Consider the following 12,251-nt stretch of genomic DNA (forward strand, 5'->3'; position numbering starts at 1 on the left):
TATTATTATTATTATTATTATTATTATTATTATTTGAATATTCCACCATTGGAAAAACCTGAAAGACTAGATTAAAGAAAGATCACCACGGAGAAAATCTCTGTGGTCACTAAGAGTCAACATCAACCTGATAACACATAATTAATTAATCAGGATTAAAATCTCTAAAGGTTATTCTCTCTCTTCCCCTTCCCTTATAATCTTACTAACATTCTGCAACATTCTTTATTGGGTTGGTTTTTATTGCCAATGTTTGTTCATGTAATATTTGCTAAAATACAAAATATATTAAAATAAAGGATAATTCTGCTCATAGATTTAAATTTCTCAAATAATGATCAGTTGGGAAAAGTCACTTTAAACGGTAAATAACAGCAAAACTGAAATAAAAGTAAAATTAATATTTCAAGGAATTTGAACTTTTTCTAGTTCAAATTTAAAATTTAGAACGTTCCGAGCTAATTCTGATTAACTAACTTATCTCATTTCTAAAAAAAAGCACTGGTGTTTTTTTTTTAAAAAAAATATTACATTTTAAAAAGCAAATATAATGTTAAAATCTGCATGAGATTAAACCCTATGCAAGTGTCAATGGTCATACAATTTACAGCACTTCTATGGGCTGCTGCAGCTGGAACAATATTACTGTGAGAAATCCCTTTTGATCCATCTACCAACCTTTGAAGTACCGATGTGCAAGAAAATTCTCTTGCAATTTTTTTTTATCTCAGTAGGCATTAATTTCCTAAAAGAGAATTTGATTTTGAAATTTCTTTCAAGACCCCTTTCTTTCTGGAGAAGTCAAATCTGGAGCAAGGGTCACACTTAGTGATAATGAAAGACAAAATATTCATACATAGATTTATCATGGATAAATCTAGGTATGAATATTTTGTCTTTCATTATATACTTTATATATACATAAAGAAACCCAATAAAGAAACCCCCTTATCCAAAAGCAAGGAGTCCACAACTCCTAAATGAATGTAACTTGTCTTGCCTAAATATGTAGATGGAAAAGTTAACACACACACACACACACACATAGAGATTATAATATATATACACATATGGATGCAGGGGAGAACAGATTGCAGCTGATATTGTTGCGCTTATTCTGATTACTAATTAGCTATTTCTAATAAACTATTTAGCTGGCAGTATTATAGATAGCTATGGGGGAGGGGGTCTTAGACAAATGCGGTCTAGTGGTTACAGCACCAGGCTAGAACCAGGTGACACTGAGTTCTAGTCCCACCTTAGGCATGAAAACTGGCCAGGTGACTTTGGGCCAGTCACTCCCTCTCAGCCCAACTCACCTCAAAGCGTTGTTGTTGTTGTGGGGGAAATTGGAAGGAAGAGGAGTGAACATTAGGTATATGTGCAGGCTTGAGTTATTCGTAAAAAAATAATAAAGGTGAGGTAAAAATAAATAAATAATAAATGTTACTGCAAGGATGATTAGGGGAGAGAACAGGAGACAAAAACTCCATGTAATGGAAGTTGCATGATGAGAATGCAAAAAATTCACAATTTTTTAGGCCAAGCTACATGTTTACATTAAATGTGCAACTAATAAGCCCCCAAATAATAGGGGGTAGTTTTCTCTTGTAATCTGCATTAGAATTGTGCTGGATTTAGAATATCAGAGTGGTGAATTTCCTTAATATCACATAGGATTCCTGTACATTCCCAGTTTTTCAGTCAACCGCTACCTCCCCTTGAGTCATTGTCACTTAACAATTGTGCAGCCAGCCCTGCTACCAGCTTTCTAAGCTAAAAAAAGACAAGTCACGCAAACGAAGGAGGAACAGAAGAAAATCATTTCTTCAGACCTAGGAGGGAAGGGTAAATCATAAAGTAGCACTTTGCAACAAACCCTCATAGGGCAGATTTTCCTTTGCTTGTGTGAGTGTTTGGCAACTGGGATTCTTGCCATTGTTTTGTAACAGCGTTTCTCAGCTGAAGATGGGTGGGCTACAATTCTCAGAGTACCCCAATCATAATGGGCAATTGCTGGCGGGGGAATTATGGGAATTGAAGTCAACACATCTTTATGTGGCCAAAGTTGAGAGATACTGTTTTATAGGATGGGAAGGGACAAAGCCTGCATCTGCTCTTTTTCCGGCCTAGCTTAGATAGAGCAGGTGGCCTGCCCGGCTCTGAGGTTCTTCCTAGAAGGTAGGATTTCACCTTGGCCCTGGGTCTTAACTGTTTCCCTACTTTAAAACAGTTGAACATTTTGAGATGGGGAGGAGCTGCTACTAATGTGGGTAGACAAAGGAAAGATGAGCAGCTTCCCTCAGGTGTAATCAGGCTCTATAACCCTAGGACAGGGGTAGGCAACCTTGGCTCTTTTATGACTCGTGGACTTCAACTCCCAGAATTCCTGAGCCAGCTTGGCTGGCTCAGGAATTCTGGGAGTTGAAGTCCACGAGTCATAAAAGAGCCAAGGTTGCCTACCCCTGCCCTAGGCGAATCTATAGGAAATTAATAAGTTGAACCTATTTTTATCCCAGATTTCCAGAACTGAAACAGAAAAATAAATTTGTTCATGTTTTATGGAAGATGTAGTTTTAAGATCAGACTAAGCTCAGAAATTTTGGGACTAGTTCTTAGCCTGCAGATGCCCACCCACTGTAAAAGGCTAGTATACAAGCCCGTTATGCTATTTAGAATGTATAGAGAAACGTCCTTTGTCGTTCCCTTAGAATAAATATGAGTAATACGACAGGAACAGCCAAGCAATGAAGAGACTTTGGCACTGTTTTAGCCCCAAAGCTTCTACCAACTTTTTCCTGCCCTTCGTGCAATACATTCAACACTGATTTTACTTTAAGTCCATTCAGTTCACTACAGACAAATCTAAAATCCCAACTTCACATGATAAATGGCACTTTTTATGTAGGTAGTTTCAAAGCTGCTTTATCCCTAAGTCTTAAATAATAATTCATGCTCTAAAAGATGCTATTTTTTAAAAAAAAAAATCCATTATTTAAAATCAAAAGTAGTTTCACTGACATGTATTTTAATGTTATTACTTATTATTTATTTACTTTATTTGTATCACATTCTGTCCCCAAAATGTTCCAGGTGGCTATCAATCTCATCATAAAATAATTCATCAATAAAAGAGGCAAAAAAGGAAAAAAAAGAAATGCATTAAAATAGTCAGAATAATAAATAAACAAAATCCTTTGGATTCAAATCAACCCTCTGTTGAATTATTTGTGGACCGGATCTATTAATAACTAAAATAAAAACTGCTTACTGCATTTATTTGTTTTCTGCATTGATGGAACAGCCCATAATAATAAATGGCAGACATACACTCAACCATACACCTGTACTTTTTTTTAAACTTAGGACTACAGCATCTTTGGATTTAAACCTTTGAATTTCAAATAGATAACTAGGAAATGTTAACAATGGAATAACTGAACAGATAAGGGCCTGATGCTCCTAAGCAAAAGTTGTCTAAGCATACTATTGTGTTGTTCAATTTCAACTAATTCCTTAATTAACCCTTTGCAAGATCAAGGCTTGAGAGCGTAAGATTTTGTAGACATTATCTACAAACAGGAAACGCTGCCCAGTTTTCCCTTTCTGAGAAAAGTATTTGGACAATCTACACAATATACAGTAGCTCCTTTTACGAATGGATTTATTTTTAAATGAAAAAAAGAAGAAATAAACAGAGACATGTCCCCCCCCCCAAAAAAAGGTCATAATACTGAAAATATGTGTCCTTCGTCGCTCATCATTAAGCCTTCAAACTGCCTGCTGCAAGTAAGCAATGCTCCTCCAATTACAGATAATTTGCTAATATTCCTAGTTGCAAAATACTGGTTTCTTTCTCCACCCATTTCCAGCCACAGCCAGCATCCTTTGCTCACATATCCCCCTAATGCAATCAAAGTCAAATTTATTCTTTTCAGTCCAAGCAAACGTCCTCCTGAAGTCAGAGTCGATAATAATGAGTAGACGTTGCTGTCTAAAGCTGCCATTAACATAATAATATCTCGCGGCATACTCACGTCGGCTTTCATACATGCTCCTGGACTGGGCCCAGATTTTGAATGGATCTGGCTTCTTCTGCCCTGCGTTGTCTGGTTGGTCTATCGCTGGTGTTTCAGGAACAGGGTATTCGGGAAGCACCTGAGTGCTGTGAATTGGTGAAGCCGTGTGGGTGCTGTGGTGGCTGGAGACGCTGTGCTGGGAGCTGTTTTGGCTGTCTTTCCGTTCAAGTGGTTGCTGTCCAGGAAGAGAGCCAGGAAAAAAAAGGAAGAGTGGGATGGGATGGGGAATCCCAAGAAGGTTAATGATCTGCAAGCAAGCAATTTCCTTTAGCTTTTTTTTTTTTTTTTTTAGCTTCAGCACTTCTGCAAGTTCCCAAATAAATATAAAAGGGTACTTTGGGGCTCTGGCGATTTCCATTTTTTTGCTGAGCGCAGGAAAATTCACCCAATGATAGACAGACAGAATGACAGAGGAAGGAAAAGTCATCCATCACAAACAACACCAGCATCTCTCCGATATTGCATAGACACATCCCAAATCAAGGATTCTGTATGGATTAGATAATCAAAAGAGTCGACTTCTGCTAAGGACAGCATTTCAAATCCAGGAATAGGAACAAGGAATGGATTATATTTATAGTTCAATTATTTTCTCTTTGGTACATACAATAACTCAGTAGCTCTCTCTCTCCCCTAAACACTATACACAGCACAAACAGACACACAAAGTTTCTCTTGCCATCATAACAAAGTTAAGACTTGTACTCAAACATAGCATTTTTCTCAGATAAGGAAAATGGCTAACAGGAATTAAATTTGAAGGGTGTGATATTTCTTGTTTTAGATTCTTAATCTGCTTTTCGTCAGGAAAACTGTCTACCTTACTTTAATAGATCCCTGAACAGAATCAACACATATGGGAGATGGAATCAAGGACAACACACCTGTGTTTCCCCTTGACAGGTTAGATACTAAAATCAAAGTTGTTCTGAATTCTTACGTTGGTACAAAAGCAGAATTCTTTGCCAACTGAATTCCATTAATCTCTAATATGAAATTTAAATTGTCATATCCTAAATTCTCTTTCAATTCTGATATCTTACAATAGTTCATTAAACATGGGACAAAAAAAATCCAGTGTGGGAACAATCAGCTATCTATAATTTATTACAATGTTTAGGTTCAGTGAAATGAAATTTACAGAAGAGATTCTCATTCTATATAAATGATAATGCCAAAACAATATGAGCATAAATGAAATCAACTTCAGGGGAACAAAGCAGTGTGTGCAGCTACGCAGATTCTATTTATCTCCCATACATCAGCAATCATGACAGTACAAAATCAATATACATTACAATAACTCCGACCTGGAATAATGTTCTGTTTCCACTGTATGTAAGAATATTCAGATGCATCACAAATGTGAAACAATTCTCAAAATAATGCTTTAAACTAAATCACACCTAATTTTCAAAGTCTGAAAAGCATCACCCTCTTATCTGAAGTATCTGTGATAGCTAGAATATTTGGACTACTGTATTTTCTACATTACGTTTTAAGTTATTTGTGGGAGAGTAAGCATGTTGTTGAATGAGATCACTTGCTTTATGTCCAATACATTTGAACAACACAAATAACATTGAAAGAAATGGACAATGGTTTTCAAAGAAGCTTGTCTGCTCATGCTAATCTTTTCACTGAAAGTACTCAAAGAGAAATCCAAAGGCATCTAGAAATGCTGAATTAATCTATCAGTGCCAATTATTTTCATACACTTCAAAGCACAATTTTATAACATCATCACTAACATGAAATATAAAAAAAACCAGACAGAACAACTAAATTGTAGCTATTACATCTTAGTACAAATATATTTTTAAAAGCAAGGGCTTGGCCAAAACACATTGAAACAACATGTCAGAGACTATGCTGAAAAACATCCCGTTTAGGATGCTTCTTTGATGGAAAAACTGCAATGCTATCTTCATTAGTTCCATCTATCTCAACTTCAGCTTTCTGATACTTTTTCTTCCTACCATTCCTTTCCCCAAAAATCTGACTTATGACACTGTGTTATAGACAAACCTGATTGGCTGCTAGCTTTTCTAAACTGATTGACAGACAGAAAATACTGCTAGAGTTCCAAACGGTTACATCTCTAAGGTAGAATTTCTACCGCAGTGGGTGTCCTTGCTGATTAGGATCATGTTTCCAACTGAGGAAGAAGACTATAATACAATTATGAAAAATTATGCCAGCAAGAACCTGCCAAAAGGAATAGGGAATATGAGCAAGCAGGAGGAAATATAATTATGGCGTTGGATATCACAATCTGGAGCTATCTAAGCTCATTACATTATCAAAAATATTCAGCTTTCCAAAAAGCTTTGTCTGAGATATATAGCACATTTAAAAGAAAAGTTTTAGAAGTGCTTTTCGGTAGCATTTTATAAATATTTATTGGTTATTGTAATAGCATTTTTATATCACTGACTCCCCTGACAATTGCTTAAAAAAAGACATCATCCCAACAATCTGCCATAAAAAGGTGACATCCATCACTACAGGTAGTTCTCGACTTATGTCCACAATAGGAACCATTATTTCTGTTGCTAAGCAAGGCCATTGTTAAGTGAGTCACAACCAATTTTTCAATCTTTTTTTTAACATGCTTGTTAAATGATTTACTGCAGTTAAGTAAATCATGCAGTCGCTAAGTAAATCCAGCTTCCCTCCATTGATTTTCACTTGTCAGAAGCTGGCTGGGAAGGCTGTAAATGGTGATCACATGACCCTGGGATGCTGCAACCATCATAAATATATGCCAGTTGCCAAGTGTCCAACTTCTGAGCACATGAGAGTGGGGAGAGCTGCACCAGTGGGAAGTCTGGTCATAAGTCATTTTTTTCAGTGCCATTGTAACTTTGGAACTGTCAGTAAACAAATGGTTATAAGTTAAGGACTGCCTGTACTCAGCATTCATCTATTTGTTTTGTTTTTTTAAAAAAGCTCCCTGATTTCAAGGGTTCTGGGTCGTCCATAATACACCAGACAACATAAAAATAATGTAATAGGAAACAACAACCACCAAACTAGAACCAAAGGGAGGAAGAGAGCAAGATGGCAAATGCAGCAGACATCCCAAAACATGCCACTGAAAAGGTGTGTAGAAGAGCTGAGTGTTCAAGATGGTTAAGAAAGCTCCATTTAGCTCCTCAGCAATACATTTTTCTAGGCTGGCTCAAGAATTCTGGGAGTTGAAGTTCACAAGTCATAAAAGGGCCAAGTTTGAAGACCCCTGTTCTAGGGAGTGGGGCCTAATGTAAGTTGCAGGGTCCTCACTCCCTCTCCTTTAGAACTCCCTTACAACAATTTGGAATGAACACACTGGATTGAGTCAGATCTATCTGAAGCAAACAGTCCTGCAGATCCCTATGGCCTTATATGTTAAATCACACACTTGGAATTGTACTGGAAGCAAACATAGCACTTTCAAAACCAGTGTTAGGTAGCACTGGTGCCTCTCATCCATAAGTAGGTAGGCTGCTGCATTCTGTCCAATTGCTCCTTCTGGGTTGTCTTCAAACGAACGCAGCCCCATGTAGAGTACTGCAGTATAAAATTTGAGAGATGATGAGGGCATGCATGGTAATCATTGCCAGGTCATCCTGCTCCATGCATCCTGTTCCAAACTCTCCTTCCCATGGATTCCTCACAGCTCTCTATTAGTAGCTGTGAGTTCTGAAAGTGGCCATATCCATTAAGTAGGGAGCAGAACTATGGGGAAAAAGTCCCTTTTTCTCCCAACTCTATAGATGATATGTAAGCACACCACCAATGGTTAGTAATGTGAAAGGCCATTCAAGAGGTCCAATATAGGTAGTAGCCATGCACTTCCCTCTACCAGGCTAAACACAGACCATCCATCAGAGCAACCAATGTGGTCCAGACCATCTGTGGTTTCTAGAACACTTTGGAGTTGGAACGTTGCCCTGAAAAGGAGAGACTGAAGCAGGCAGCACATAGCAAGATTTGCCACATGAATTAAGATGGCATATAATGCCTCCTTCAAGGTAGAACAAATAGTCCCTTGATGAGTTGACATAAGATCCAGCCTTCTGCCCCACCTCCAATACCTCTGGGAGGGTACCTGAGGCAGAGCATGAATCAATCCTACAAGTGGCAGAACTCAAACCACAGATCATCCTGTCCATTCTCTCAGAGTTCACAAACCTAAATGAATCCTGGGTTAAACTGCTAGATTCTGCCCAAATCATTGTTGATTCTCTCTGTGTGCAGTGGGCAGAACAAATAGGAGTGAATTTATGTGTGGAAATATTTGCCACATCTCATTATAACCTTCACTAACAGCTTCCTGTTTTCTACACACCAAGAGGGCATAGGTCACCCAAGTTTTAGGGTGCAGGGACACCACCTGCAGTGAGAATGGAAAAGAAAGATCACTACCATTTGTGTCACTATGATGGCTTTTCAATCATGCCCTTATCCATATATGACCATGTCAACTCTACAACGAACCTGGCTGCAGCCATCTTGCTCATTCTAGGTTGTCACCTGAATGGGAGGGGGTGTGGAGTATCTTTGCTAGTCTAAACAATTCTGTGTCCCGTGGGAATCAAGGTCATTCTTTTGGTTATGTAGGGTTGGGGAACGTGGATGATGCATAGCATTGGGGTGGGAAGTTTAACTTTGTAATAGTGTAACTCTTTGGAGGGAATTTCAGACTTGTTTTCATTTTTGATCATGCTGATAGTTTGTATCCAAGAAACATGTTCTCTGAGGAAGCTTCCAGCTTCAGAGATCTCATTTATTTGACTCTATCTATCGGAACCTTGACATTAAACCAAGTCTGAAATTGCCTCCAAAGAGTTACACTGTTACAAAGTCAAACTTTAAAGTAGTAAAAAGTTCTTATAACCAAGTGGAAAATAGTAAATTTAATTCCCAGGTTATTTCATGTTGAACTCTTACACTAATTATGTTACAAGACCTGCAATATAACAATATCTAATAATAACTGCTATGGAATGATAGCAACCCAGGCTTTGCAGTGATGAGTAAATTCTAAGAAACACAGATGAGCACAGAAAATAAAGCAACTCTTAATATTGTTTGTATGATTGAAAGTGCTATTTTGTTTTTGTTTTAAATTAATACAGGTGTGTTTCTTGAGGAGGTGTGGCAATTCCAAAAGCAAAAATTGCTTTGCGGCTTTATTGACACCTTGTAGAAGCTTTTGACCCATCAGTGACATTTTTCTAAAATGATGTACTCCCAACAGACTTTAAAAAATTAACTTCAAGTGACACTTTGAATAATATTAGCTAGCTCTCTTTTCTCAAGTACTACAATTTCTGTTGCTTAAATGTGGCCAATTTTCTCCTTATCAGGTATGACTAATTCACACCTGTTTTAAAAAAATAAATACATATACTGTGAAAACAACCTCTGGATGAGGACAATTGCTTTTTCTTCAAGTACAACGGCATGAAACATGTTAGTTGCCCTTTTGAGTGTTCCCACTTAAGTATGCCCACGGGAATTAAGGGATGGGAGGGAAATCCATTCCTAAGGGTAGTTGTCATATTTAAAACTTGAAAAGCAAAATAGAAGCTAAACAGCAAGCTATAGGAACTAAACCATTGGTTAATCAACTTAATGCTCTAAGCCTTTGCCCACTACCTTGCTTTTCTTCTGTCCATTCCAATATATAGTAAGAAAGCTAGAGAAAGAGAGAAAGAGAAAGTGAGAGAGACTGAGACCGAGATTGTCAGGGTGAGTGAGGTTAAGGTATTATATTCGGACTGAAGAAACCCATTTAATCAGGCAATTCACTCAATGATTTTGTCCCAATCTTTCTTTTCTCTTAGCCCCAATTATCTCACAAGCTTGTAGTGCCATAAAATATAGGAAGACTTCCATGTAAGACACCTTACGTTTTCAGAGAACTGTAAACTGTGACAAACCCAACCACTCAACCATTCACCCAATCAAATTTATTTTTAGAAGAAGGTAGTAATTCAAGAGAGACAACTGCCAATAGCACTTTGCTTGTTTCTCAGAGGCACCTGGAGATAGCAAAGAAAAAAAAGTGACATGTACTACCACTATGGCTGGGGCAGGATGAAAGATCAAGCAGGACAATCAGTGGAAAGTAGAAAATTGATCCACACATGCTCTGACCAGCTTATAGTGAAGACAAATTTAAGAAATAATAAAAATAATACTGTTTCACGTTACCTAACAATGATTTTAGCATAGATTCAGAGTGGACCCTTGAAAACTCTCCAAGATCAAAAGCATGTTTTATGTTCCTTTGTTTAATTGAATGATATAAAGACTCAAACTGGGTTTCCAGATCACACTTTACTTAACTGCTGAGTAATTCAGAACTTTGGCCCAGTAGTTAAAACTTCCAAAGGACAATAGAAATAATTTAAAAAAACATAGTTCATCTGAGACAAAATCACTCAAAATCAACAATGCCTTAAAAACAATTGTAGAAAGCTTCATTTTAGAGATTTGATATGAGAGCAATTTGACTGAAATCATCCATCAAATTGAATCTTTGAACAAAATCAATGAGCTAAATCAAGTATAGGTGCCTTCAAATCAATCTGATTAACTTTTGCACATACACAAATGACCCTTTTTTCTAAAACTGCAAATCCAAATCAAGGGGAAACACAAATGCATAGGAAAACACACATTTCAAGTAAATTGATAAAACTGCAAATCTGAATTGGATCAGGGCTGCTTATTAGAGAAACTTTTTTTAAAAAAAAATGTCTACTTCTCCTTCACCTACAAAAATGTCTTGGAAATTTCAGCATTCAAATTTTATTTAATAAGGCTAAATAGAAAGTTTAGAGGGCATATTTGGAGAAACAGAAAAATTACATGTGAAAATCACAAATATGGCCATGATTATTATTACAATATATTGTCACAGCCATAACAATTTATTGTCATAAGATCCAGCAATTTATGGAGAAGGGGACCAATATAGAGAAAATGAAGATATGTCATCAAAAATGTAAAAATAAAATATCATGGATCATGTATGAGCTCCATTGCAGTTTTGAGCTTTAACTAGGTATACAATGAAGGAATTTAATATTCACACCAAATACTGAGACTTTAAATAAGTCTTCTACCTTATTCTTACTGACACAATAGGAAAATTATTTACAGTACATCCATGACTGGGATAAAAAGAATATTACCTTTTCTCTATTAATGAAAATTTGTTTGTTTCTCAATTATATCTATGTTTTTTCCCCTTAAGATCCCTGTTTAAGAAATCCTCATTATATCATTTAGCGCTTATAAAGCATACACTCACTTATTTTATTTATTTATCAATCAAATTAATATGGCTACCCATCACTGTCTTTACTGAGACCTACCGTATGTTAATGAATTTTGTTATTTATCTATTTCAGTAATAATTTCACATTTTTGGTGTTCCGTGGGATTTCTTACTTACATGTGTCCGTCTCAAAACTATAATGAAGAGTCAAGTAGATACCGTCCTCAGGAGTTTGAACCGATGAAATTCTGAACGCCTGAAGTTAAGGGTCTTAAGGCCGGCCAGCCATGCTGGGGAGTTGAACTCCACAAGTCTTAAAGTGGCCAAGTTTGAGGCCCCCCTGATCTATGGGCTTTGCTTATGAAGAAGTAACAACATGCCCAATGAGCAAAGCTTAAAAAGCTACTGAACCAAGTCAGGGCACTCAACAGAATGCAGAAATGGGAGGAGCCTTTGCACCATCATTTCCCTCCAGCTAAAATCTCAAGACTGATATGTTTTCTGCTTTAAGAGTTGCCCTATTCAAGTATTCCTATGCTAGGCAGCTGCCAGATTTTTATTTTTTTTTTGCCTATTGCTTTTACTTTGAAATAATAGAGGCTACCTTGCGGTCTCAAGCTATTGACAACTATCTACCACAAAGAGCATAGAAGAATGCAAAGAGATGCTATGAGTATAGCATGAAGAGAGGAAATGCCATCTTCTAATGTTTATTTGGAAATACACTATTTTATTTTGGTATTGTGCAAGTACACATAATTGTGTGAAAAAGTGTATTCCTGCTATGGAATATTCTGGTGTCTTCTCAACATTTCTTGGTTTTTGCCCAGGATACATAACTTTGGGAGTTGTTCATTGATTTCCAGTAGTAAATGTGAAACCAGAGTAAAATTCTT

The 12,251-nt window shown here is 36.9% G+C and overlaps 1 protein-coding gene across 1 annotated transcript in view; it reads right to left on the bottom strand.

Moving 5' to 3' along the window:
* The window catches only part of MAGI1 (membrane associated guanylate kinase, WW and PDZ domain containing 1), a 93,216-nt gene that overhangs the window by 50,146 nt on the left and 30,819 nt on the right, over positions 1–12,251 (bottom strand). Inside the window, exon 4 of the mRNA XM_029286087.1 lies at positions 4,038–4,254. Coding sequence (XP_029141920.1) covers positions 4,038–4,254 — 217 coding nt within the window. The remainder of the gene's footprint in view (positions 1–4,037; positions 4,255–12,251) is intronic.

The sequence above is a fragment of the Protobothrops mucrosquamatus genome, unplaced genomic scaffold (genome assembly GCF_001527695.2).
Source record: "Protobothrops mucrosquamatus isolate PMUCROS unplaced genomic scaffold, P.Mucros_1.0 scaffold2841, whole genome shotgun sequence".
Lineage (NCBI taxonomy): Eukaryota > Metazoa > Chordata > Lepidosauria > Squamata > Viperidae > Protobothrops > Protobothrops mucrosquamatus.